The following is a 27592-nucleotide window of genomic DNA, read 5'->3' as shown; positions in this document are numbered from 1 at the left end:
AATCCTACGTATCCAGAAATTTTGTGCAAAAGGCGGAAGGGCGCGAAATACCAATTATCATTTAGCCCGTGCGACGGAAATTCATGCACACGGAGTGCGATGCGATTTTCGGTATTAGAAGAAGAAGTAAAAAGAAAATAGAAAAATGGAATCTTGCATTTTGAATATAAAATATTTAATCCTTTTCAAGACTGTTTAATCGATTCATTTTCAAATCCATAAACATCTTTAAAAATCTACTTTTCCAATTTACTTATTTCACTTGCTTCGGAGATGTCAAAAAATTTCCTGAGACACCCTGTAGAATGTAATACTGCATTTCTTTTAAACAAATAGGATTATAGAATTTTATGAAAATGTAAAAGCAATTTTTTTCAACGTACGTACGAAAATAATCCTTAGCTATTTTTCACTCGGAAAAAGTCATATATTAATAAAAGATGATACTATAGTAACTATTTCATTTCACGTCGTGAATGCCAAATTCCATGGCCGGAACGTCTGCCAAATCTCGTGTCCCTTTCCTCTCTCTTATCTATAGGTCATATATATTTTCTATTACATGCGCAATTACTGTCGGCCGCACCACGACGGCGATAAATAAAAGACGGCCCGGACCCGACATTCGTCTTCGTAGTCCCCGTATTAAAACGACCCCCAATTCCACCGTCCTCGCCTCCGTGCGGGATATCCCTAAAATAAATCGCCAAACTTTGCAGCCGCGTTCCTCATCTTTGCCAATTTGCAATTCGATTTCACCTTAATGAAGATACATCTTTCTTGAAGTTTTCAATTAAGTACTTTTATTTTAATGAATTCTCAAGTTGAAGGCATAACAACGCCCCTCACTTGTCTTTTTCAAAGGCAGGAGAAAATCAGTTCAAAATCAATTGAAAAAAAAACTCACAGAAATGAGAAGTTGATTGCCAGATCTGTGTCATCTTGTGCATGTCTTTCTCTTTCGATTCTCTCAATCTGTAAACGAAAGCGAAACAAACTGCGCCCGATGAGATCTACTGACGGAATTATTTCTGATTGCAGGTAACGGTGAACGATCGTCTGGCGCTGCGCGGGCCGTTGCTGCTGCCATTCCTGGCGGGTTTCACGTCGCTGAGCGAGCTCGACTTGTCGCTGGACAAATCGACGATCGGCGGTAGCAGCGGGTCGCTGCTCTTCATCGACGACAAGATTCTGCAGCAGTTCTTCTGCTGCCTGTCGGCGCACTTTCGCAGTCTGCAGTCGCTCCGGATCAACTTCTGGCGGATCACCCTGGAGGACAGCGACCGCACGATGCGACAGATCGCCAAGCACCTCAAGCTGTGCGGCCTGAGCTTCCTCAGGGCGAACGGTCTGATCGTCACCGACAGCGCCAAGCGCGTGCAGATGGAGCACGTGTTCGTGCAGACGGTCCTCACGCACCTGCAGTGCCTCACCTGGCTGTGCCTGGACGGCGTCGAGCTGACCGAGACGCAGGCCACCAGCGTGGGCAAGTGCGTGCGGGACCGTTACCCCGGCACCACCCTGGAGATCAGCGCCAAGGACGTGCACGTGAGGTCGGTCAAGGCCCTGGTGACCGCGGCCGAGGAGGGCGGCAGGACGGAGGTGGTTTACACCGGCGGCTCCAGCTGCCGCCTGAAGATCACGAAGCTCCAGAAGGGCGGCCGGGGCAAGAAGAAATGAGGGGATCGCGGCGATAATTCGGAGGAAGTTATCCTGGCACACGGTTTACCGCGAGGTAAAGGGAAGGGGAGAACGAGAGGAGTCGATCGAACGTGAGATCGATCTCTTCGCGGACGCGACTGTGGAGAACTAGGAGAGTCCCGGACGGTTGAAGGCACGGAGAGAGGGAATGGATTAAGTCAACAGATCGCGCTGGAGAAGCGATGCGGAGAAGCCCGGGGAATCGGAAAAGGGATTAGATAAGACGGAGATATAATGTAGATTTTCTAGAAGCGACGGATATCGAAGGGAGAGAGTATATACGTCGAGAGCGAGCATCGTCGATTTCAGCCGCGTGTAGAGCGAAGAGAAGGTTGAAGATAGGTAGGGGAATACGAAAAAGGGAAATGCGGGTTAACTTTGCGGATTTTTCGTCTTACTGTGATTTCGTTTCCTGCGCCGTCAAGCGCGCTCATCTATGACATAGACTCTGTAGATTATAGCGATTTGTTAGAATCTCGAGAATGATTCGAAGGCAATGAGAGGTGCACTATGCTTTCACTCATCTAACGCGTTTAAGAAATTAACGAGATGCTAAAACGAAGATAATTTAATTTATTATACCTATAAAAGTAAAAAAAAAATTTAAAAAGATTAGAGGATACGTGGAAAAATACAAAAAAATAAACAAATTGTATGTTATAAATAAATCCATACGTCAAAATTATTAATTCTTGCTCATGATGACACTTGCAAACAAGTATTTAAAAAATAAACGCTTCAAAATGAGAGACAAAATTTCACATTTTTAACCAGGCGTTTTTACTTTTGGCATTATTTTAAAAATGTGAAACTTTGTCTCTCATTTTGAAGCGTTTATTTTTTAAATACTTGCTTGCAAGTGTCATTATTAGCAAGAATTAATAATTTTGACATATGGATTTATTTATAATATACAATTTATTTATTTATTGTATTTTTCCACGTAATCTCTAATCTTTTTGAAATTTTTTTCGTTTATGGCATAATGAGTTAAAATATCTTTGCTGTATCTTGAAATATTTGTTTCAACGGGTAAAAGAAACATCGCGTTTGTTTCATATTTTATATATATGCTATTATAATTATAATCAATAATTTTTTACGTGTGGCTCTCATTATTATTGAAGAAAATCGGTACCGTTGAATAAACGAAAGTATTCGATATCGTGTGGAGCAATGTTTTTCTCGAAATTTTTTCAGGGGGGGGGAGGGGGAAGCGAAAATGAGAAAGGGATGCAGAAATATTTGTCGCGTAAGAGAAGGATGTTTAAACGGTGGAAAAAGAGGCTGTTGCGATTACATAAGTATCGTTCGTTGTTGTTAGATGGAGATGTAAAATACGATTCAGAGTAATATATTATTAGCGATATAGATCACATCACGATCGTCACGATATTATTAAATGTTATAATCGGCCGTTATTCGGCGAGATGCGGGCCGAGATGCCGGTGGCTTTACCGAGAGATGTTGTTGGGGATTTGGAGAAATTTTATAGAGTGAATTTTAAACGGTAGGCACACACGAAGAACAATACACGCACACACGCATACACATACAAATGCACGTATACGTGCGTTTCCGCGGCGACATGAAAAGAAAGAAAGTCTCGAATACTCGTAATTCTTACGATAGAAGATACATAATAAGGCAGGCACCCGACGCAGGCTATTGTTGTATAAAGTAATTAATTATTGTAAATTAAGATGACTGCCAAATCGTAATACACGGAGGAACCGCTGCATTCTTCGTGCGCCGCACTTTAGCGTTAAAAACTCGACGTTCCGAGGTTTTTGATGAAAAGAAAAAAAAATCGCCTCAAATGTCATCGCGGACCGACAGTCGCCCGATTGCGTTTAACGCTAAATGTGAGCTGCCGAAGCTCTGATATTGATGTCGCGCTTTTAGGAAGAATCGTTCTTACGATCGATGCGACGAAAAAAAAATCCAATAGACCGCATTTTAAAGACGAGCTGCTCAGAACAATGTTACGCAGCATTGATCTCGATCGATCGATCGTGATCAATTGCCAGTGCACCAACGATAACTGCCATTCAACTGGAACCACCAATGAAAATAAAAAGGAGCGATCCTTGATAAAGATCACTCCATCTTCGTAACGTCGGTCAAAAGTTCGAGCAGAATAATACCTAATTATATATATCAATATTTTAGGGAATAATTTAGAATCTAGAAAAAATATCACATATAGGTACATATAGTCATTATTAGATATATTAATATATTCGAAATAGAATAATGTAATTGTAATGCGTATGTATTACAATCATATAATATCATTTTTAATATTTTAAAATATCTGATAATAATTTTATACGCATATTCCTATAATTTTTTTTCTTGTCTTTAGAGATTTACTCCCTGAAATACTGATATAATAAAGAATCATTTTGCATTTGTTGAAATAAAAATTAAACATCCTTCTAATATTTGAACTTTTTCTGATATATTTCTTGGATATAAAATATCGAGTCAACAACAAATTTTGAATTGCCTAAATAATTGTGTGAAAGTACTTATGTATTTTCGAACTTTCACTTCTGAAAAATTAATTATAAGGCATTTAATGTTAAATATTTTAAAGATACGAGTTTTTAAAGGGATTTTTTAATATTAACTTTTTTTATTATTTAAATGTATTTTAAATTCAAAAAGTGCAACTAACAGCTCAACAAAATTATAATTAGATTTTCTAATAAAATAAAGATCTCTAAAAATATTTTTCTGCTTATGTTATTATGTGGTTACTAAAGTCTCATTTTATAAGGAGTAGTTTATTTTTTTTTATAATACGTTTGTAATAAATAATGGCAAACTTTTGACCGGCGTTCTGTACAAGATAAAACTCAAAAACTAAAGACTCCCCCGCGTTTCGTAGATCGCTCCTTTTTATTTTCTCTCCCTTTTTGTGACGTTTTTCCGAAACGTACAGTACCATCCCGCGTAATCCTTTATTGTCCGACTAGATACGTATAAGTGCTCCCGCTCGAGCGTACGTACGACGAATTTTGTCATTTTTGATAGTTTGCTATGTACATAAGAGTCTCTTCGATTATACCGTGCGGCGCGACGGTAATCACACCGCGCGGTCTGTTAAACATTTGTGAGCCCGTTTTACGAGGAAGTCAACACTCGGCAAGACTGAAAACTATTACACATACATACACACACACGCACACACACGCACACACATATACACATGTGCGCAGAGAGGAACATCCAACAGAAATATACATATACAAAAAAATATACACGCTGGCCGAGCGATATATCCGCGGCGACTTGCGAAATAAGCGCCCAACGTACCCACATGTGGAATCAACTTGAGTAATTTTATTATAAATATTTATGTATTTATATGTGTATACATATCCTCTCCAAATAAATGTAATATGTGTTTGAAAGCTTTTCATCTTGATAATCGTGAAATCAGCGATTCGAGCTACTTGGCAAACGTATAGGCGAATTTGCAGGAGGAATCCATGCGGCATCAAGAGTTATCGATTCGCTTCATTTCACATCGTTGCTATTATCATTGAGATAAGAAAGAAAACCGCGTACTTACTCATTAATGCGATACGTAAAAATTAAAAAGTATGACTTTTGCGGAAACTTAGGCAAGCAGCTATAATAACGTAGGCTGTTAATATTGCTAAATTAAGCGACCTTCACTTATCATAAATCGTGAAAAAATTAGCTCGTGCTCCGATAACGATTAAGTCCCGTATAAACTGCGAATTGTTAAAAAGACTATAAGGAGGCGGGTCAAAAGACTCGAGGAGAGTCTGTTGCAAGTAGATATTTTTATTACTTACATATTTCTTTTTTATAATAATACACACGTAACCCGCGCATTTATAAATCTATACAATGATGGTATTTAGAAAAACGTAACAAGAGTCGCGGAAACGTAATGAGTTTCCTTTCGTGCGTTACCAGCAGATACTCTCACTCGATTCATCTAAGAAAAAGAAAATTGTTAATTATCGCAACTGACACCGTGACACGCGACCGTTGACAAGTTGTGTTTCTTCGTAAAATCAAATAATCGAAAGGGTTCTACTGCGATATCCTTATTATTCAAACACAATTGTACAAATTTTGGCCTGCGTTATCACAATCGGAATCAATACTTTGACATCTCAATACTCGTGTATATATTAATATTTATTATAACACATACATATTTATTAAATTAATATATAATACGTATTAATATGATACACGCGTAGAATGCAAAATCGTTCCCTATTGATCTATTTACCTCGTAGGAATGCAAAAGTCGTTCCCCCTATTGATCCCTTTATCTTTATTTCACATCGTAGCTATTATCATGGAAATTATCGATGAAATCGTTACTAAATCTGTGTGTTTCAGTCGCCTATTATCTAATCGCTAAGTTTTAGGGAGAAATATTGATTTCTCGATCAAGAGATCCAAAAAGTTTACGTTGCATTTAGGAAGTAAGCGTTCTGCAAAAGATCAAATCAAAGAGGAAATGTATTTTTCAGAGAAAAGAAATTTTTGAAATTCTCCCACCTGCCATAGATACTTTCGCAAGCTTCGACCTTTCACGTCTCGTTAACTTGCAATATTCCATTTATTTGACTACAAATCGGCAATTAGCCTGATAACATAATTATAAATTATATACAAATAATATTACACAAATTCGTCCAACAGATTGTGCATACATAACCAGTACGGTTACTCAACAAGTTGTTTCATGCATGCTAAGTTGTGTTTCTGAGTAGTTACAGTAACAAGGAAGGTAATACTTAGCATGGACGGAAAAATACAAATAGCAATCTCTCTTTTGAATCATGGTATAAAAATGATGGGATATATTCTCGTGTAAAAGTACTCTTTCGCGTTATGCGTGTTACTTACTCTGTACTTTCGTTACTTCTTGCACAGATATGACTAGCTCTCTAAAGCTATGTCCCCAGGATATTGTTATGGCCGCTTGCGTTGCTCCAACATCTATATGATACCATTCCACAAAGTTACGGCAATTAAATTTTATGTAGAAACGATAATTGTCTCCATCAATTGTTATACAAATCATTTTAAAGATACAGACTCACTTTTGCTCGCGGAAGTCTTGTTAAAAAGCATTCGTACAAACGCACCTTAAGGCATCATTGCAAAAATAAAAAAATCTAAGTAATGCTACTCTTACATTACGATACAGCTAAATTAAACCTGGATTCGAAATGCTCACTCGCAACAATGAAAAATTACAAATCAAGGCTCATGCGAACGGCGATGGGCCTTCGCTTTCGACAGAGGTAAAGTATTTATATAAAAGATGAACAGTGAGAACATCTGTTCCGGAGAAGAGAATGTAACTGTACCGTTGTATCTTAGTGTCTAATACCAAGATGAGAGATACATCTTTTATCGTACATCGCGTTTTAGAAATCGGGTTTAAGTCATACAATTTGATTCACTTGGAAATTCTTAGGAATTACTTTTTTTTCCAATCGTCCCGCGTCAGTAGCTCGTCTCCTAAGGCATGCACGATCCTCAAACGGTTTGCAGTCCAAGATGATACTGATTGCCATTCCAATGCGCACAATCACAGACTTTTGACGTAGCGAAGACATTCTGCTGCGGCATCGCCGCGTTCCCCGTCTCCTCGTAACAGAGCCTGCAGATAGACGTACTTCCGTTACACTCGTAAGAGCGCTCCGCGACGCCTTTCGTGGATCACATGGGAGCGTAGTCGAGCTGGACCGTGAGCTGCCTAACGCCCGCCGCCTGGAAAATCTTTTGCGTCGTCATCACGACGGATTTGGGATCCACTTCCCTGGCCACCTCCAGCTTCATACATCCGACGTACACGTCCGAGCACAGGGTCCAGAAGTGCGGGTCCTGCACGCTGTATACGCCGGGTATCTGCGTCACCTTGTTGTAGCACTGCGGCAGAACGTGGTCCAGCGCCACCGGCTGCCGCTGCATAAGTACCTCCCACGACTCCTTTATCAACGAGGCTACACTTAAAACTATCAATACTGCTATGAGCATGGAGCAAATCGGATCGGCGATCATCCAGCCGAACATCTGCATCAGCACCGCCGATATGATCACCCCCACGGAGCCGAGGGTGTCCGCGAGTATGTGCAGGAATACGCCCTTCATGATTTGCGAGTTCGTACCACTGAAGGACGTTTCCACCTCGACGTGGTGATCGTAGTTGTGATTCAGGAGCGGCGAGTAGTCATGATTCTGGGAGTGAGAGTGGTCGTGGTGTCCCCTCCCGCCGTGACTGTGACTGTGACTGTGGCTATGACCGTGGCCACCGTGCCCATGGCCGTGTCCGTGTTTAAATGCACATATTCCTACTAAATTCACTATCAACCCCATCACGGAGACCACGAAGAGCCTCTCGTGCTTGATCTCCGGCGGCTCGATGGCACGCTCCACCGCCTCCGACATGATGAACAGGGCTATGAACAACAGGAGCAGTCCGTTGACGAAGCCGCCCAGCACCTCGGCTCTAACGTATCCATATGAGTATCTGTCGTTCGCCCGCCACCTGGTGATGACGGACGCCGCTAAACCGAACAGCAGGCCCGTGCAGTCGAAAAACATGTGGAAACTGTCGGAGATCAGACCGAGGCTGTTGGTCCATATCCCGTACAGCAGCTCGACGAAGGCGAAGGACAGGTTGAGAATCAGGAACAGAAACAAGTTACGGATGTTCTGGTCGGAGAAAAGGAGGCTCTTCCAGCTCAGCAGCCTCTCCTTGATCCTCCTGCGGAAGTTGGAACGCGAGTCGCGCGGACTGTGCGACAGTGGCAGCATCTTGGAATCACGCTGATCCTACAGGCCTGAATCTGGTCCTGCGGAAGAAAATCTAATGTCAATTACAAGATCCCAAAACAGAATATATATAAAAAGTGAGCTTTTCGATATTAAAACAAAGCAAAGATACCAAGGTAAAAAAAAACTTCATGTTAAATAAAATAAAGCGAAATAAAGTTTCGGTATCGGGATAAAACAAGAATGTTAAAAGTGAAGCTTTGATATTAAAATGAAATAAAGATATCGAAGTGAAGTTTCGATGAAGCAAAGGCATTCTAAGAGAGAATATCGTACATATATATATTTTTTATGAAAATTGCATTTACATTTCTCATGTCGAGCAACCGTATCTATATATTTTCGTAAATGTGTGCAACGCAGCACACGTGCATACATACGTTGCCAGAAGGTCGTTCCGGCCGAGGTAACTATGCAGAAATCACATAAATTCTTAAGAGCACACGCGCACCTGCAGAATGTGAGTCAAAGGCACCGGAGTCTCTCTTCCGCAACACGGAGAAACGAAGGGCAAGCAAAGCGTCGGGAGCCGAGCGCGATTCATCGGACCAGGGCCGCGGCTCGCCGACATACGGCGCATTCCCAGCTGTTTGACACGCGTCAAGTTTTCGGGGCAATTGGAGCAACACGTACATGTGCACGCGAGCGTGCGTGCGTGCTTGCGTATGTACGTACGTACATACGCGCGCGGCACGGTGCGGCGCGGCGCGGCGGCGGCGCGGCGTGACACGTCCACGTCCACGTCGGGAGCAGCGGGTGCCCTAACCTAACCTAATCCGCGCGCCCCGGGGGGAGCGCGGATCACTCACCTCGTCCCGTCATCGACGTCAATCCGCCGTCCCGACGTGCGGCATGCCGGCCGTCAGAGACGCGGAGATCCGGATCGCGCGCGGCAGGAGGGTGCACGGTGTAGGAGTGTGGCCATACCGCGTGGTCCTGATCGGTCGGTCGATGGGTGGATGAAACAAGAGGGAACGGGAGTCGACCGCGACGGCTCGCCAGCGAGGAAACCAGCTGGCTGCTGAAAGTGTGAACGTCGTCGACGCGCGCCTCTCGTAGACTCTCCCGCGATCCCCGGCGTCGACTGGCGTCGACTTGTCACTCGTCGGCCTTGTCGAATGTCGCCCCGCCGCTGCTGGCCGCGAATACGTCCACGTCGCGCGATTTGCCGTCCGGTCGCGACTTCGATCAGCGTAGTTACTTGCGACCGGAGTTGACCGGATGCCGCGGATCGGCGGGCAGACGGCGCCGCGATCGCCCCCGCCGGCGGAAGTGACAGCGCACGCCATAGCGCCGCACGGTCGACTTCCCGTCTCTTTCTCGTGCGACAGCCACCATGGTGAGTGTTTCACGTGTTAACTCGTGCGATTTTCGAGCGATGTTTTTGCCGCGATCCCGCGACAGATCCGTAGATATTACGTAGCGCACGGGAGAGTCTCACGGAAAATGGTAAACTTCATTGGATTGCAAGTTACGCGCGCCGGGTCTTGTTTACCGTACGAGGCGCGAACGTTCTCTCGTCCATGTGCCGCAACAAATTTCATTTCTTTCCTTTATTCTTCTCGGCTCCGTGGTGAATACAATGCGTACTTGACGCTGAAGGGAAGATAACGATTACATGTTGTGAAGAATCGATTGAAATAACAGTGGGATGTTATCATACCAATAACATAACCTATCTTACGTCGCGCCAATGAAGTCTACCTGCACGTTGATACTTCTGTAAATTCCAAACTCGATTTTGTTGCCCTTTTGCAAATCTGAATGCAAATACGATGCGACATATGCGTGTTCTCTCTTTCTTCAGTTTCTCTTTTTTACTTTGGATTGTGATTATCACATTTTTGCATTCAGGTAAAATCACACTGTTGAATCTTTGTATTTTCCTTTAGTAGAAACTTGTTTGACGCTACAAATACTTCAAAGCATTCTTTGCGATTGAGCAATTAGTAAAATTATTTCTTTTTTTCGTGTTAGTAAAATTCCTCCTAAATGATACATAAAACAATTCAGACGATACATTTCCAAAAAAATACTGAAGATAACTTTCTATTTTATATATATATATATAATTTTTCATAAAAATAATGACCAACTATTTCTAGATAACTGTGACAGTAAAATACTGATTTAATGAGTCTGACTGTGATTCTTAAATACGATTGAACTTCGTCTCGCTACGAATATATCTAATGCATTTGATCTATGTTATTATAGCCGCCTAAAAAGGATACAAAGGGTTCCTCTAAACAGCCGCAGAAAACCCAGAAGAAGAAGGAGGGTGGATCTGGTGGAAAAGCTAAGAAGAAGGTTTGTACATCCCTACATCATTTGTGAGGGATAATTTTAAAATTTAAGCTATTAATCTCACTTGATGTGCATTTTTAAACTTGATTAATCGTGGAAGTAAAAACTGATTTAATGAGTCTGATGAGATTTTTAATAGTCATTTTCAATGTTATGATCATGTTGGAATCGTCTTGACTCAAATGTTTCTTTGTATTCCTGCAGAAGTGGTCCAAAGGAAAAGTACGTGACAAGTTAAATAATCAAGTACTCTTCGACAAGCCCACATATGAGAAGCTGTTGAAAGAGGTGCCGCAATACAAACTGATCACCCCCTCGATCGTCAGTGAAAGATTAAAGATCAGGGGATCTCTCGCCAGACGGGCGCTGATAGAGCTTCAGCAGAAGGGCCTGATCAAGCAGGTCGTGCAGCATCATGCGCAACTTATCTATACACGTACTACGAAGGGAGATGACCCAGCGGTATAATATGTAAACAACAATTTAATAAAAAAAATAGTTAAAATATAACTTTTATTTTTCTAAACGAAAGTCTCTCTCCAATCTATTGACTCTTAAAATTTTCATTCTACTGATTTCTGTAATCACGAATGTCTGACATTAAAGTTGAATTTCATTTTAGTATTAACTAAAAATATTTTATGTACGATAAAGCGCATATATTGTATAGTCTACAAAAAAAAATCAAAGAAACACCTTGACTAAAAAAAAGACTAAAAAAAAAGATTCATTCGGAAAACATTCTAAATAAAGTGAGTACAGCGTCTGCCGTTATTTCTCACGGCAATTCTACTGAATTATGTAGCGTCACGTTGAAAATCGTAAACTTTTTTTGCTTTATTTTTTATACTTATCGTAATAAACTAATTTATTCAAATATAATAAATAAAAAAATATATAAATAAACACTTATTACAACGGGAATTTAAGAAAATAAACGTATCTTTATATCAGAGAATAGTACATCAATACATAGAATTTGGCAATTATATATGCTACAATTTACAGACGAAAGTTAGCAGAAAATAAAATTCAATTAAAAATTAAATTATACTGACTACAAGTCCATAAAAGAAAAGTTGATTCAAGTACCCTCCAATTACTTTTATTTTATAAGAGTTACTTATAAAAACTATTCAACCACAAAACTCATTCAACAAATCTAATATTGTCTGTTTTACCATTTACCATTCGTAATTATCATACAGAACATTCTCCCATGTGTCAATCTCTTAACGCTTATCTGTCTAAGATATCTTTATTGAAATCGAGATATTTAACGCCCTGGTTTGACTTCTGAGGGCGTATTCGCAGGAACGTATTCGCTGAAACGGGAAAAATGTCTCGTTGCGTGCACTCGATGTTGCACGCGTAACTCGGTTTTTGCAATTCCCTATTCTTAGGCGAGCTGATACTACCGCTACTCGCGATATCACAGTACCTTACCTGCTGTCGAGTGTACTCGTCTAGGCCAGGTAAAAGACATGTGTCGCGCTGATCGTCAGCGTCGCGCATTCGATTTTTAAATAACTCCGGTTTTGAATCGATCAGGTTTTGTATCTTAAACAAATCTATGCTCACTTTGAGGCCAAACTCGCCGTTACTTCTCGCCCTAATCCTGCCATTATGACGCACGTGGTTCTCCTGAAACGCTGTACACCGAATGAACTTTCTAGACTCGTACATGTCGATCTGTTTATTCAGGATGCTACGCTCGAATCTCGTAATGCTGCTCGAGACATTTCGATTGTTATCCATCGGTCTCATTACATTCGTACCGTCCAAGTGTTTACAGCCGTTACGCAACGTCGGAGAATCGTCTGTATGATTTTCATTGCTAATTCTATCGTCATCGGTACGCAGGCTTGTCGGAACAGTGACAGCCTGCGAAACTTTCTCAACGGTTTTATTCATATTAACAACGCTTAAATCAAAATCAACGCTGGGTATTATTCTATTATTCTCTTTAAAAAATAGTCGAGCACCGGGCCTTTCTTCCGCAGGCAGCACGGGGATCGCACTGCATCGCATCGCGCACGGCGCTTCCTTGTGCTGCTGCGCGCCTTCTAAATCGACTCGCAAATTACCCTGGTTGCAATTGCTTGGAACAAACGTCACGCCATCCGTGTCCACATTCGCATTACGAGTCGTCCGATTTAATACACTTAAATTAGTATCACTTGAAGCGAGACGCGTCTCACCGCTGTCGTTCTCGCCGCAGAAACGACTGTTCGTAGTCGTCGCGTCGTCAACATTGCTCGTCAAACTTACATTGTCCAGCATACCGCTATGCGAGAGCATTCTAGTTCTAATCGGATCTAAATTCTCTTTAGCATCGTCCTGACCATGCGCTACGCACATAGTTTTGTCATCAATTAAACTATTTTCGTTTTTCGAGACGCGAAAAAGGTTATCGGAACGTTGTCTCTCCGCCGAGGTATTGTCGATGTGATCGGAGCTGCACGAGGCTTCACGTGGCGCCTTCAGGATGGACGACTCCTTTGGCGCCCGCGGTGCAGCTACTCCTGGCAATCGACTCTTACCCTCCTTGGGATTCTTCAACGAGATATTTACGGAGAACGTATCGTACAGCGTCATCTACATGGGCAATACATGGATCACAATTAAATTGACGCGAGACGAAAATTGGCGAATTCATCGTTCGTTGAAATCCATGTGAAATAATATACCTGAACACCGTTTGGCGCGCAGACTTGAAATTTAAGGTCGTGCAGATTCACATAACGCGGTATCAGTCTAGGTTGATGACAGGTGTTATGGTTGTTCGTGACTTGGGGGAAGACGCTACGGGTTGCGACGGAGCAGCTTTGGGAAATAGACTGCGTAGACTCCACGAATCGGTTGCTGATAACACTACACAACAGTAATAAATTAGCATTAATGCCAGAACAAAAAGTTAATCATACTCATATACTGTGTAAGAGCACTTGTTTTCTGTATTCAATTTTGATTCCCCTTTTGATTCCCCTCGCGCGGACTCGCCAATCATTTTCTAAATTAGCTTGCAATAAGGATCGAAGTTGGCACTTAAAAAATACTGTGCTCACCTCTTACGCTTATTGGATCGCTGGGATTCGCTTGTTCGACCGTCGCCCTTCCGACTGGTAGAATCGAACTCAGCAGGCCTGGTGCCTGCATCCCCGTCACACTGTTAGAATCGCAAGATATACACTGAAGAGGGGAGGGCACGGGGAAATTTATTTGACCACACACATATACGTATATATATATATGTATATGTATATATATATGTACCTCCCCGCGCCGTGTTTCTCACCAGAATATATATATTTCTATTTCAACTCGATGAAGAAAACGCGGGGCTTACGAAGATTATACAAAAATATTTTCAACGTTAGTGATACTCAAGTATCCGTGAGTTTCTCTTTATTTTCCAATGTGCTTTGTGAAATATTCCAAATATTCTCTTTGTCACCTAGATATTGATGTAGAAGTTCTTAGGAATTTCTTACTTACGTAGGATTTGTTTGAGGATTTGTTTCCACCGCTGGGTGTACTGGCAGGTGGTATACTTTCCCTCGGCGCAGTGCGTTGATGGTTTACCACTGGTGTTTGATTGTTGTTGTTCAGAATGGGCGTAGTTTCACCACCGGTATTCACGACCGATTGACTTACAATCAATTGGGCTGGATTGAGCACAGCAATGTTATCTGTCCGCGGTAGAAACACGCTGCTCGCTGGTACCGTATACAGGCTGCTCGCCTGGTCCGTTCTTCCGACGCTGTGAGCAATAGTGATGTTCGGGTTCGTAGGTATTCGTTGAAGATAATAACCACCGATTGAGGGAAGTTGCAGGATAAGCGAAGCATCCTTGGGGACAGGCACAATTTCTGCCGGCGCAACAGTTGCTCTAATGCTTTCGTTGCTCTGTTGTACGTTAACAGACGCACCGTTTTCTTGCAAATTCGGTACAATCTCATTTCGCACCTGACCCATTATTTGAATTGGCACATATTGCGTGAAGTTATTTTTTCGAATATTATTCGACAGCGGGATGGAAGTGGTGTTTGTAGACGCGGGTGTGCATTTTGCGGTATTATTATTATTCCTGATCTCACTGGACTTGCCAGCGGATGTGCCTTCGCTGCTCTGCCGTCTATTCGTACTATTTGTACTGTTTGCATTATTTTTTCCAACATTTTGAGCATTATTTGTATAACGTGCAACAGAAATCCTGGCTGGAACAGATACGACTGACGTTTTACCGACGTTTGTTGATGCGACTAACGTTTTATTGATGTTTGTTGACGTTTCGGCTAAACTGTCGTCGAGACTTCTTTTGAGCTTTTTGGAGTTGTCGTTAACGTTACTCGCTGAAAAATTTAATGTAATGTTATTAATCATAGTGCAAACGTGATGCATAAAACCTTCCTTTCCCTTCTCTCCTCGAAGCTTACCTTCGTACATGCTACGCTTCGTAGGCGGGACTTCCTTCGTTTCCAACGTTTCGTTTGCATTAAGAGACGGCATATCAAGGGCTTTCGTACGTGATGTATTGTCATTGCATACAACGTCAGGCACGCTTTCGAACACTTCGGGCGGCAGGGACGTAACATTGGTAATTTTGATATTCATAACGGGATCCCTGGAATTCATAATTACAGCGACCGTATCGGTGGTGTCCATCTTCTCCGCCACCTCTGTTTCCACCGAATTGCCATTGTCACTTGAGAATTCACCTAACGTGAATTCTTTTGGCGTAGCTACGACTTGTTCCGAAATGGCGGATACGCTTTCATTCGTTTTCTCGGATTTGCACAGAGCCTTCGGCTCTGGCGTCGTAAGTTTTTTTGGTAGATTTATGTCATCGATTTTCGATAAATCGATCGTCGTTACACTTTGGCTCTTGGAACTTCCGCTCGCGGAACTCTCCGTTGCGTTTAACAGCGGAACTTGCTTCGACGCCGACACGCAAGGATCACGCGAGTCCGATTGCGTAGGCTGTTGCGTAAGTGGAGCAGAATCATTTGTTTTTAATTTTAATGCAATAAGCTGTAACAGAAATAAATTAAATCAAATATAGTTTCATTTAGTGACGCACATGATTTGACGACTGACTTATCGAAAATTCGATGCTTTCAACTGTTGAAAGAATAGTTTATATTTTTTAAATCAATTACCTTCACATCATCATCGTCGTCGCTTTCAATTACGATGACATCCGCCTCCTTCTGCGTCGGTTGAGATTTTTCCTTATTTTTGCTGGACGACTGTTGATTTTTCTGAGAGCCATTTTCCTTGTTTTCTTGCTGAGAAATATTTTTACTTGTCGATGGTTTCTCATCATCGTCATTTTTCGACGATGATTCGTTGGCTTTTTCTAAATTCAATACAGTTGCGTTCTTTTCAAAGTTCTTCATATCTTTCCTTTCGGCTTTTAAATCCGACCTGTTAAAAGAAATAATAAGTTATATCGAGATATAAATATCTTACAAAAAAAAATCGGATTCCTATTATAATAATAATCATCAAAATTAACCATTTTTTCAGCGTGTCCATTTTCTGCTTTAATTTAAAAGAGCGTGGCCCAGGTCGCAATCTAACGTCCAGCATAGAATCGAGTGAAGAGGAAGATGAGTCGACTGATGCGCACGGCGGCATGGGAAAGTCAGTTCCCACAGAGAGATCTGTATCGCTGTCCAAATCCGAGTTAGAGTCTGAATCTAAGACCGAGTCCGAATCTGAGTCTCTACTCTGATTACAACTGAAAGGAAAAAAAAAAGATTACGTAGATCGCTGTTAAATGAGAGATATTAATTAATTAATGTTGTCGTTTAAGAAATAATTTAATGTTAACGTTTAAGAAATAATTTTTTAGAAATCTTCCACAATTTTTCAACAATTGAAAAACAGATGCATACCTGCCTACTGCAGACCTATTGCTCAGCCTTGCGCGTTTCTCGCGTTCTGAATTACCTTTACAAAAAAAATACACAAGATTACAAAAACAATATTGCGAAGAAAAAGCTACAAGATTACAAATCATAATTGTATCGTATCCTTCTTTTACGAGATACTTACGTAATATGGAAGTACATTCCTCACATTCCCACATCGGATTGGCCCACTTTAACTGACCGCAAGCCATATGGATGCCTTGCGAACCGCAAGTACGACATAGCGCCAATTCCCATTTACTGCATCATTAAAAAAAAATTGTTATGCTTACCGTATCGCATATAGCATTTAATTATTGTTACAAGCAATTATTACTTACGCATTATGACTTGTATGCTTCCTCCCCTTTGGGCAGAGACACTTCGATGCGTCGCACTGATCATGCCTGTACAAAAGCTCCTCAAACGCGTTTGGTATCAATTCCCACGAAGCATCCCTAATGATGATAAAAACAAAAATCTTATAGGCTATTGTCTATTTTACACGCACTATATAAAAATAATTTTCTAAAGTTAGAAATACGGAGAAATTACTTTTTAACTAACAACTGACATTCACAAAACTTGAGAAGATGCAAATGAAATAAAATAAAAATAAAGAAAAATAATCGAATTTTCTTCCCATACTCACTGATTTGGCACGAAAATGCCATATTCCTGCATAGCTTTTAGAAAATCTTTCTTATTATTACATAAGGGACACTTGAAAAAATATCCTGCACTCAATGCGAGTTGCTGAAACGAGAGATTGTCTTGGATCTATAATCTTATATTTAAAAACAAAAACACGCCAGATTTATATTAAGACTAACCTGAACACAGTTGCGATGAAACCACGCATCCTTTTTACAACAGGGAGCCCACAAAGTTTTCACAAAGTCACTTGTGTTAATTTTGTCATAACAAATATAACATACTACATTATCTACTGGACCAATCTGCTTTAAGATCTGATCGTCGATTTTTTGTATCGGCCTATGATTTATGCAATACGATCTGAAACGATTCCAAATAAATTAATTTGATGGTCACTGCGATCGCAATCGTCGCACAGTCTCTGATCAGTCAATTTGATATATTCTCCCCTCACCTAAATTCCCCGAAAAACTGATGTAGGGAACCAGCTTTCAAGCCACAGGGAAAGTGAAAGATCCGCTTACATCTTACATTACAGCAACCCAAAGTAGCACCAATCTTTTTGCAGTATGAGCATACCTAGAATCATTAAAACCTATGCATCAGGATCTTCATTGAGCAGCACAAATATAACTATTACTGTTACATAACCGTAACTATAACTACTTAAGACAGATTAACACAGATGACTGGATGATAGAGTGAGCATATTCTAACTAAGCAACGATGGGAGAAAATCTAGATATATTTAAATACATGAATAAAACGAACAAAAGAAAAAAAAACCATAACTACTTAAAACAGATTAACATGGCTGGAACTGGATGGAGGAGCGAGTATGTTTCAACTAAGCAACGGTGGGAGAAGATCCAGATTATATTTAAATACATGAATAAAAAAATAGAAAAAGTAATATAATCATGGACATAAACAATATAATATTAAAAACAAATGGTTACAAACAACGAGAGAGAGCGTGGAAAGATTGAAGGTACAAATCTACCACCTGATGGTACAACACACCAAAAAAAAAATTCCAAGATATCAACACTTTTCAAGTAAATTAGAATTAAATATTATGCTACTTCTGATATATTTACCAATCTCTTTCCCCTGCGAAGTTCCTTTTGTATATCCTCCGCAAGAAATCCGAGTATGCCTTCGTCATCCCTCCCCTTCTGTTCCATATTCGAGGATAGGAGCTGAAAGAAAATTCGAGCGAATAGTGGCAAAAAGCGACAGTCTTGAAAGACATTGTGGTCTCCTCAGCGGGGTTGCCTTGGAGACATGCAGTCTTTTAGATTGCACTTAGATTGGTTGGGCAACGTAACAATAAAGACGGAAGCAATTGGAGCTCAGACGTATCAACCTGTAGGCTACATTCCAAAACGTTGGCACACGTAACCATCAGCTTTTTAGTAAAATTTCCCTCGAAAGCGTTTTGGAATACAGCCATATGATACACTCACGATTACCGTGTCGCAACGCTGGAAACTCACCAGACAATAGTAGTGCGTGGCGATCCCCTTGTCCTCGTACATCTTCCCGTACTCCAGTTCATTGTCCTCCGCCGAGTTGCAGAAGGAGCAGGCCTTGGTAGGGGACGACCTGGCCTTGGCGGACATCGTGCCTGATTGACAGAAGATCGCGAACGGTCAGACGGATAATCTCAATGGCAATCACAATCGCGCGCAGAGACAAGCACGCGCGCGAACGGACAATAAGGAGCGCGCTTATCCAACCGATGGGGATTGTTCATCTGGTAGACGCGTCGTCGCGCATGAAGACAATCACGCCGCGAGAGCAGTGTGATGCACCGCGTAGGTCGCGAGTCAAAACGAGCCGGACGCGCAATTTCTTCTCGAGGTCCGAAGGTCCGCTTCCACTCCTCGCACACGGGGAAGGGAGGAAAGGAGAGGGGAGGGGGAGAAGAGAAGAGAGCCGTAAACAAAAGCGCCTTGAACCTGAGCTGAACGGCGTCGATCACGCGATCCCGCTAACGCCGTTTAATGCTGACGATGCGGTTGACCGGAAACGCGAACGACGCGAACCATCCCGGTGAACAGTTGCGAGTTGCGACTGCCCTGTCCGTGATCCACGCAATTCGGCGGTCCCACCCGCTCGCGCAGAATTCCGCGCCTCGTCAACGAAGGACGGCTCTCCCCTTTCGACAGGTCTTTCCCACAAAATCACCGTCCTCATTCCCCATTCGTACCGCGGGGCGAACGATCGCTTTCAAATATTTATCTATCTATGACGTGTATGTACCGACTTACTTCGATTTGGAGGGAAAACGAAGCGGCTGATCGCTCGTCACCGATTGGTCGCGACGAGGGTGATCCGGGCAGCCACGGGCAGCTGTGAAGAAGGCGCTTCTTTACTCCCTGGTTGTCGCGCGCGAAACCGACCAACCAAAATTGCGTCCGTTCTTTGTGTTACGAGAGCATCCTGAGCGCACCAGCGCTGCCCGCTGGATAAATTTTAATACTGCTCCCGATAATTACGGCGCTTCCGACTGTCGATATATCGTTTACCGACCGACAATTTTCACTTTCAATCGCGCGTCGATTTAAACACCTGGCTATTTAAATTTAATATAATCTTGAAAACGTCTCGAAGTTTAAAGATTTCAACGTAACAATTTCCAGGTATATGAAAATCGAAAAAGAATTAGGAAAATATAATCTTGGTAGGAGATAACATAAGGAGATGGATATATATAAGATTGGAAACTATAACCATTATATACATGTATAATTATTGCATTAATTTCCACGAGAATAATATCGGTTTTCTAATAAAGTTATATATTTATGAGTTTAGACGTCGAAAGCCTCCTATTATTTAATATCAATTGCATATGATGCATTAATTATGCTTGGTCTATTTGTGCTACGTTGTTTATGTTAACAATATTAATGTGTTCGAGTTCACATACAAAATGCGAGATAATTTTGTCTTATTATACCATGGGCGTAACACGCTATATATGGGCAATAAGCAAGAAGAGATTGTCTGCTAATATTGCTAAACGTGTGAATATAATTAATTATGAAAAAAATAATTATTATATAAATACATAAATTATATTTGTTATCTAGTGCGCCTGCACGATCTGTAATATTTTTTTTAACGCTTATCAATGTTTTTTTTTTTTTGTAAAATAATATCTTCGAAGATTAATGACACTTGAGTAGTAAAAATTGTTGATTTATTTCTTAAATTATTAAAATAAACGTGTAGATTTCTAATCTCTCTTCCAATTTTAATAGTTTAAAAAGAATTTTATATTTTTCTACAACGTTAGATAGACTGTACTAATGGTATTCGCCACTTTTATGTCGCTTTGCGTGATGCAGATCACATAAGGATATTTGTTCATATTTTTGTATCTATTAGAAAATAATCTCTAAATCCAAACAATCTTTTTTTATTGAGGATATCCGCAATTTGTACATATTTTACTATAGTAAAATAAATAATAATTAATATATTAACGGTTTTTAGCCTTCTAAATTTTTGCGCATGATAAAATGATACTACAAAGCCAAAGCTCATCAATGGTATAAAATATGTTTTTAAATTCTCATGAAATTACACTCTTAAAAAATCCTCAATATATATTATACATACGCAATGATATCGATTATTTAACGTCTAATATCTACGTTTAGATGATTGGATCCTGTGGGTGGGATCCTCGTCTTTCTTTGAATTCTAAAAGATAAAATATATTATACTATATATGGAAACTAAATTATATAATTTAATAAACATAATAAATCAATAGATATAAATATATATGGTAATAAGTATAACATCACTAGTAGATAGGCAAAGTGAGGTAGACTAAATAAAGTTGATTTTTACTACTTTGCTATTTCTGTTATAATTAATAATGTAAGAAAAATAATTACCTCTTTCGTTGAGACGGCTGGAGAATCATATTTCGAAATAAGTTGAGATCGATACAATATATTGGTCTAAAGACTCATTTTCATCATCACTGCTTGAGCTAGATTATTAATATATTATCATTAAATTATCATTTAAAAAATAGAGAATAAGTAGTATTTCATATTACAAGCATGCATGTTACTTGATCATTATATCTAAATTATCGTTTCTAAGATTTAAGTGATATTTATAGATATATTTAACAATACATTAATATTTATGTGTGTAGTTTATTTATTATGTATGCATTATATGCGTACATAAAAATCTTTTTAAAATTTTACATTGAAAATAAAACTATAGTAACTAAATTTTATGGTTATTAAATTACTTTTACTCAATATAATAATCTTATATCAACTATATATTTAATAAGTGAATAATAAATTGGAAAAAAGTTTTAATTCACGTTTATGCTATCTATCAATAATATAAGAAAAATGTGAATAATTACTCAGTAAAAGCTTCCTCCGTCTCATCCCGAGCACACATTTGTATCTTTTTTACACTTACTTCAAAAAGTTCAAAATGGTTTTGAAATTCCGATATTTCTTTTAGTAGGGATTCATCGATTTCTTGTAATTCTGGTATTATTATTCTTTCTAGGTTTTCAATGTTTTGTTTTACCTTATCGATGTTCAGACAACGTTTCTTCAAACTGTAAATATATATAAAATTTTTTAAAATTGTAAGTTAATTTTTGTTTCATATTAGTAATTACGCTTGATACTTACAGTTTAATAAATATTATCTTAAATAGTTTAATAATGCCTTTGCGAGCCGACACGAATGTTGGTGTATAATAATAATTTTTACTGTATACATATTAATTATATAATTATTTTAATTTGTAATTTGCTATTCTTACGTTACATGAGTTTGATAGAATCAGATGTAGGAAAGCTTAAGTATTCTGTGATTTGTTATTTATAAATAATATAAAACAATTACTAAATAATTATATGACTTGTAACATAACATAAAATATTCTTGTTAAAGTTAATGAAAAAGACGACTCCCGATGGCGCAGGCAAGCATGCGATATAGACGGTTGGAGACAGTTGACCGTGCAAAGTTGAGCGAAAAACACTCTCTGTACTTTCATACTAAATATATTAATTATAAATTGTAGTAATATTTTTGTTACTGTCCCATATCCACAACAAATCTTGTATAAGAAAGTTCATATTTAAATTCTCATCAGATTAGTTTATGTAATCTATCAATAATATGAAAAATGTGAATAATTACTCTGCAGAAGTTTGTGTATTCTGGATATACACTTTAAATATTTTTAATATCTCTGTATCTATTTTGCTAAGAAACATTATCATTGTTCGCACTTTTGATAGATCTTTTATGTGATCTTCACAAATTTTTTGAAATTTCAGTGTTTGTTTTTGCAGTTCTTTTATTTTTTCATCGTTCATTTGCTCCTCGATGATGTCGTCCAGACTGTAAAGATCCATAAGATTTTTAATTGTGAGTTAATATCTGTTTTATATTAATGAATATGCTTGACACTCTTGCAGTTTAATAAATATTATAGAATTACTTCCAATTGTAATTTACTATGCTTAACTTATATGCGAAATTTGTAAAAATTACAGAACTATAAAAGCTTAATTAATTATTGATTGGCTATTTTGTAAATAATATAATTATTCAAATAATAATATATATATCTTCGTAATATAATAAAATAAAAATTATATTTCTGTAGAGAAGTTTATGTTTGATCTTCAGATTCGTTTATGTTATCTAATATTAAAAAAAAAGAATAATTAGTCATTAGGAACAAACTTTTTCTCCAAATCCTTTCTCCATGTTTCGAATATGTTCAATCTTTCATCAAAGTGTGTTATTTCCTGTTGTAATTCAAGATTTTCATTTTGTAGTTGACGTAGTTGATTCTCATACTTTTGTCGGGTTTCATAATTTTGACTCCTGTAAAAATCCATAGAATTGTTTAATAATAAATTAATTTTTAATTTGTATCAATAATTATGTTAGACACGTTCCATGCCGTGACAAGATTCAAGTAACTTAATTACGACGCGCCACCAACCCGCATGAAATGTGTATTAATAAAAAATAACAATCATATTATGAATTTAATTAATAAAATATTAATTACATTATAAAAATGTGAATACTAATGTAACTTTGTGTGTATTATTGCAATGAACGTATATCTTAAATGATAATAGACATAACATCTTTGATAGACAGATAGAGTGGATTAAATAGAAATTAGTTATCAATTTTGTGAAAATCACAAAACAATACAAGAATTTTCTATTTAGTTCATCTATCTTTTCACAATGGATTCGCTGCCACGTACCCGCGAATATCAGCACACATTAGAACTTGAATATTTAAGATTTTGATTATATTCGCACAATCATTAATACCTCTAATATATTCTCTATTTCCATAGAATTTTAGTAAAAAATGTTACAAAATGTATTATATATTAATTAATATTAATATTAATAATTTTTAATTAATATATCTATAATAAAATGATAACATTTTATTATAGATATATTTATATGTACAAGTGGGTTACAGAAAGATTGCAACACTTTTTATTTTGAGTTTTGGAATGTACTAATATTTCGGGAATGTGAATCACGATTGGTGTACTGCCTCTAGATTAGCTAGAGGCTATATGTGATTCGCAGTATACTCGAAATTAGTGGGTTCCAAAGTTCATCAAAATAAAAAGTGTTTCAACCTTTCCGTGACCCATTGTACATATGATGAAATAATATAATTTTTTTTTTGGTATTTTATTATTATGAAATTGTCGAAACAAATTGAATAAAATTGACACGTTTTGACGAGTATAAAAGATTCTTTTTTTTCATACTTACGGGAAATCTTTGTTGCAATTGTGTATCAGTGATTCCAGAAATTTTAGTAATTCATTTATCTTCGTTGATAATTGATCATGTATTGCCTGATGATCCATTCTGTATTTGTTTTCTTTAAAATTACTCCTATAAAAGGTTAATAAAAAACAGTAACTTCTAGATGGAATAAATATTGAGATGTATATACCGACTGTCTAACCGACAGATCGTCCAATTCTCTGCGCGCCGCGCAGGAATAACCGATCGCGATCATCTAGTGTGCGGCACGGAATTATATTCATTTAATATTGATGACCGTCTAATGTTAGCAAAATGCGAAATTTGTTTCTAAAAAAATTATTAACTGTTTCTTCAAGAATGTTATTAAATCACCAACTCAAATATTTGAGTTATCACCATGATATGTATTTCTTGATGATTTATATTAACAGAGATACTCCTGAAGAGATAATTAATCGCATTTGGAAATAAATTTTGCATTTTGCAAGTTCACTTTAAGTTAAAGTGAAATCTCACTGCAAAGAGGGAGATCGCATTTTGACTATTCGCTACAGTGAAATTTCACTGCTTTGCAGTGAAATCTCACTGCAACGAATTTAGAGTGATCCAAATGAATACGTGTCGCCGTAAGGGCATACACGATACAAATATCAAATGGCTTTTCGATCGCAGAATGCGAGCACGACCTCCCCAGTTTGCTCGTGGCTTCACGATACATTTTAAAAGAGGGCCATCTCACCTGCACGATCTTCGCTCGTTGGCTTTTTGGCCTTCTGCAAGCTGTTGTTCAAGCCTTCCGAATTTTCTCCCTCTTTTCGTTTGCTCACACGGATCAACTGCGGTCGATGGGATCTGGCGTAATTTGGCCCAATTTTTTTAAACGGTATGACGAATATACTAAGTTAGATGGTAAAACTGACTGACTGAACGGAAATTAATTTAAGGAATATACGAAAACGCCACAAAGATTCTAGAACACTGACTCTGCGAAATCGGATTGTGCACGCAAAACGTTGATCGCGATCGACGGCGGCAAACCCCCTACCTTGGGGTGTGCAATGCCGCGGCCAATGGCAGCGTTCCGTTTCACGCATGACGTACATGTGCCCTTGTTGTTGAAAAATTAAGGTTAAAAGAATAAATCACGTGCATCATGCGTGAAACGGATGGAACGCAGCTCATTCCTCTCTCCTCCAAGAAATTACGGTTGCCCGTGGAATCTTTCTTCGTTAATTCCTCGTCGTCTCCTCTCCCCTTACCCGGGCGACTCTCCCGTCCGGCGAGGCGCCCCAATGTACAAAATAATTAAAAAAAATAAATAAATAAAATAAATAACGCGCGCGAAATAATTTGAAGCTTCCTGGAGATCTCGGTCTCTCATTTTCCCTAAACGTGCCGGTCCGGCACCAGGTGCGAACCCGCACCAGCGGCGGTCGGGACGCTGCGCCGCTGCGTCACAACACATTATATAAAATATTTAATCATGTTATTTAAATATCATCTTATGTGCTTCTGCCAAAGTAATTGAATCTTCTGTAGAAGTAATTGAAATAGCGTTGTGTGTGGATATAATTCAAAACCCGATACATCTTTTGTATATTTTTCACATTTCAAATATTTAATACTGTTACTTTCAATTCTGTATAAAATTAATATTGTCCGCCCAATCATTTTACTAGTAATGTAATTAATACCATTCAGCAACTGCATTTAATTCCTTAATTCCGCTGGAATTGTTTCCGTAAATAACACTATTAATGTGGGAAATCTGCGCGAGCTCCTTGCGAGCTTGTGCCAGCCGATATAAAACCGGGCAGTCCAAAGACACGCATTCTATGTCACCCAATCGTCCAATACAGGAATGGCAAATCTAAAAAAAGTTTATTATTAAATAATGATTATCGACCGATCGCAATTTACAGCTTAAGGATGCTTAATATGAAATATTTTTTATTATTTTGTACATTGGGACGCCTCGCCGAACGGGAGAGTCGCCCGGATGAGGAGAGAGGAGACGACGAGGAACTCAATTAACGAAGAAAGATTCCACGGGGAATCCGTAATTTCTTGAAGGAGAGAGGAATGAGCTGCGTTCAATCCGTTTCACGTTTAATAACACACGTGTTTCCGTGTTTAATGCTTACAGCAGTAATCTGCTGATGATTCCTTTCCAACTGTTTTATCTTCTCGAGGAGCACGAGAACGGTCCGGCTTGGTTGCGAAAGGCAATCTGGACAAATCTCTTTATTGGTCTGTTCCCCACAGGTGATGCACGCCGCGGAACTGAAGAACTGGCGAATCGTAGACTTCGGATTGTCACCTCCCAAGTGTGCAATGTGGTCGAAATTGGAACGATGGGAGATTTCTTTATACCTGTAAACGTATAAATGTCCCGTTATCTTCATAATTGTAACTTGATAATCACGAGCGTTATACAGAGTTTGGGTAAAATAATTAGTTTATTATTTAAAAGAAAAATAAAAAAAATTAAAAAGCTGATTAATTTTAAAATAGGGATTTAAAAAAATCTATTTTTAAAAAATTACGACATTCTAATTTAATCTAAATGAAAGTTTTTAAAATAAAAACTTTAGTTAATTTAACTCTTACTTCAACTTTAACTAAGTTACCCTTTTGTTTATGCAACTTTTAACGTTAATAAATTAATTTTACAAGTTATAAACTTTATTCTAAGTTGAAAAAAATGTACTGACTTATCCAACTCTGCGATTATGTAAATACATAATATTAATTATTAAATACATAATAATTTATATAAACGCGAATAAGGATTATCATGGAAGTAACGCGACTCAATGTGTCGTTTAAATATTCTGTAATTTCCCCTGTGATTTTCGCGTACTTACCACACATTGGCGTCGATCCCGAATAAATTGAAGCACCGATTGAGGGGTGGTATGATGACTTTCGTTATGTAATACACGGAGTTTGGAATTAATGATGGATCGGCGACGACTTCCATCGGCGTGCGCACGCACTGGATAAGCGCCTGATTCGGTGCACCCGCGACGATGACATAGCGCACGCGCTCGCTGGTGCGCGGCACGGCGCGGGGATCCTTCCTGGTCAGTCGGCGCGTCAGCTCCAACGCGGGCACGCAAGCGTTGGCCTTGTATCCGCGCATTCCGCGAAACTCTTTCGCGAACGTCAGATCCAGGATGGACACGCGTCGCGTGAAGATCTTGTCGAACTGCCTGATCACGTACTGCTTCACCTGGGAGACGTCCTTCGTCTCGAACAAAATTTTAAGGGATCTCTCGAGTATCTGCAATATATACGCGAATATTTAATTTTTACATTGCAAGA

General features: G+C 39.0%; 6 protein-coding genes across 9 annotated transcripts in view; 2 read left to right on the top strand and 4 right to left on the bottom strand.

Annotated features, from left to right (window-relative positions):
- The window catches only part of LOC105451048, a 126688-nt gene extending 125008 nt beyond the window's left edge, over positions 1–1680 (top strand). Inside the window, exon 11 of the mRNA XM_011691245.1 lies at positions 1042–1680. Within this exon, the coding sequence (XP_011689547.1) occupies positions 1042–1680 (639 nt within the window). The remainder of the gene's footprint in view (positions 1–1041) is intronic.
- A 4096-nt stretch (positions 1681–5776) lies between these two features.
- Positions 5777–9726, bottom strand: LOC105451047 (zinc transporter 7-A). 4 transcript variants are annotated; one of them, XM_011691243.1, is made up of 2 exons: positions 8999–9204; positions 5777–8567 (listed from the first exon to the last, which is right to left on the bottom strand). In XM_011691243.1, the coding sequence occupies exon 2, from the start codon at positions 8527–8529 to the stop codon at positions 7432–7434; it is 1098 nt and encodes a 365-aa protein (XP_011689545.1). In that variant the 5' UTR covers positions 8530–8567; positions 8999–9204; the 3' UTR covers positions 5777–7431. The 4 variants fall into 4 exon arrangements, with proteins under 4 accessions (XP_011689545.1, XP_011689544.1, XP_011689542.1 ...); XM_011691242.1 differs by having other exon boundaries at positions 8928–9008; XM_011691240.1 differs by lacking the exon at positions 8999–9204 and adding an exon at positions 9357–9726 and having other exon boundaries at positions 5782–8567.
- A 77-nt stretch (positions 9727–9803) lies between these two features.
- Positions 9804–11364, top strand: LOC105451046 (40S ribosomal protein S25). The gene is made up of 3 exons (XM_011691239.1): positions 9804–9886; positions 10765–10857; positions 11059–11364. The coding sequence occupies exons 1-3, from the start codon at positions 9884–9886 to the stop codon at positions 11320–11322; spliced, it is 360 nt and encodes a 119-aa protein (XP_011689541.1). The 5' UTR covers positions 9804–9883; the 3' UTR covers positions 11323–11364.
- Positions 11365–11778: 414 nt separating this feature from the next.
- Positions 11779–19360, bottom strand: LOC105451045. The gene is made up of 15 exons (XM_011691238.1): positions 18929–19360; positions 18530–18631; positions 17884–18008; positions 17606–17789; positions 17425–17528; positions 17114–17230; positions 16918–17033; positions 16758–16812; positions 16376–16600; positions 16017–16284; positions 15294–15888; positions 14353–15209; positions 13923–14023; positions 13545–13728; positions 11779–13452 (listed from the first exon to the last, which is right to left on the bottom strand). Exons 1-15 carry the CDS (start codon positions 19052–19054, stop codon positions 12094–12096), a joined length of 4518 nt encoding a protein of 1505 aa, XP_011689540.1. The 5' UTR covers positions 19055–19360; the 3' UTR covers positions 11779–12093.
- A 1623-nt stretch (positions 19361–20983) lies between these two features.
- LOC105451037 lies at positions 20984–25238 on the bottom strand. Its single transcript, XM_011691231.1, has 7 exons — positions 25005–25238; positions 24266–24391; positions 23190–23333; positions 22638–22841; positions 21841–22044; positions 21347–21444; positions 20984–21146 (listed from the first exon to the last, which is right to left on the bottom strand). The coding sequence occupies exons 2-6, from the start codon at positions 24361–24363 to the stop codon at positions 21372–21374; spliced, it is 723 nt and encodes a 240-aa protein (XP_011689533.1). The 5' UTR covers positions 24364–24391; positions 25005–25238; the 3' UTR covers positions 20984–21146; positions 21347–21371.
- A 622-nt stretch (positions 25239–25860) lies between these two features.
- The window catches only part of LOC105451293 (DNA polymerase zeta catalytic subunit-like), a 9177-nt gene continuing 7445 nt past the window's right edge, over positions 25861–27592 (bottom strand). Inside the window, 3 exon segments of the mRNA XM_011691664.1 lie at positions 25861–26135; positions 26410–26638; positions 27133–27551. Of these exon segments, the coding sequence (XP_011689966.1) occupies positions 25953–26135; positions 26410–26638; positions 27133–27551 (831 nt within the window). The 3' untranslated portion in view covers positions 25861–25952.

Source organism: Wasmannia auropunctata, unplaced genomic scaffold (genome assembly GCF_000956235.1).
Source record: "Wasmannia auropunctata unplaced genomic scaffold, wasmannia.A_1.0 LD336053.1, whole genome shotgun sequence".
NCBI classification, from domain to species: domain Eukaryota; kingdom Metazoa; phylum Arthropoda; class Insecta; order Hymenoptera; family Formicidae; genus Wasmannia; species Wasmannia auropunctata.
Note: the sequence above shows the minus strand (reverse complement) of the source record. Positions and strands in the feature narration are given on the sequence as shown.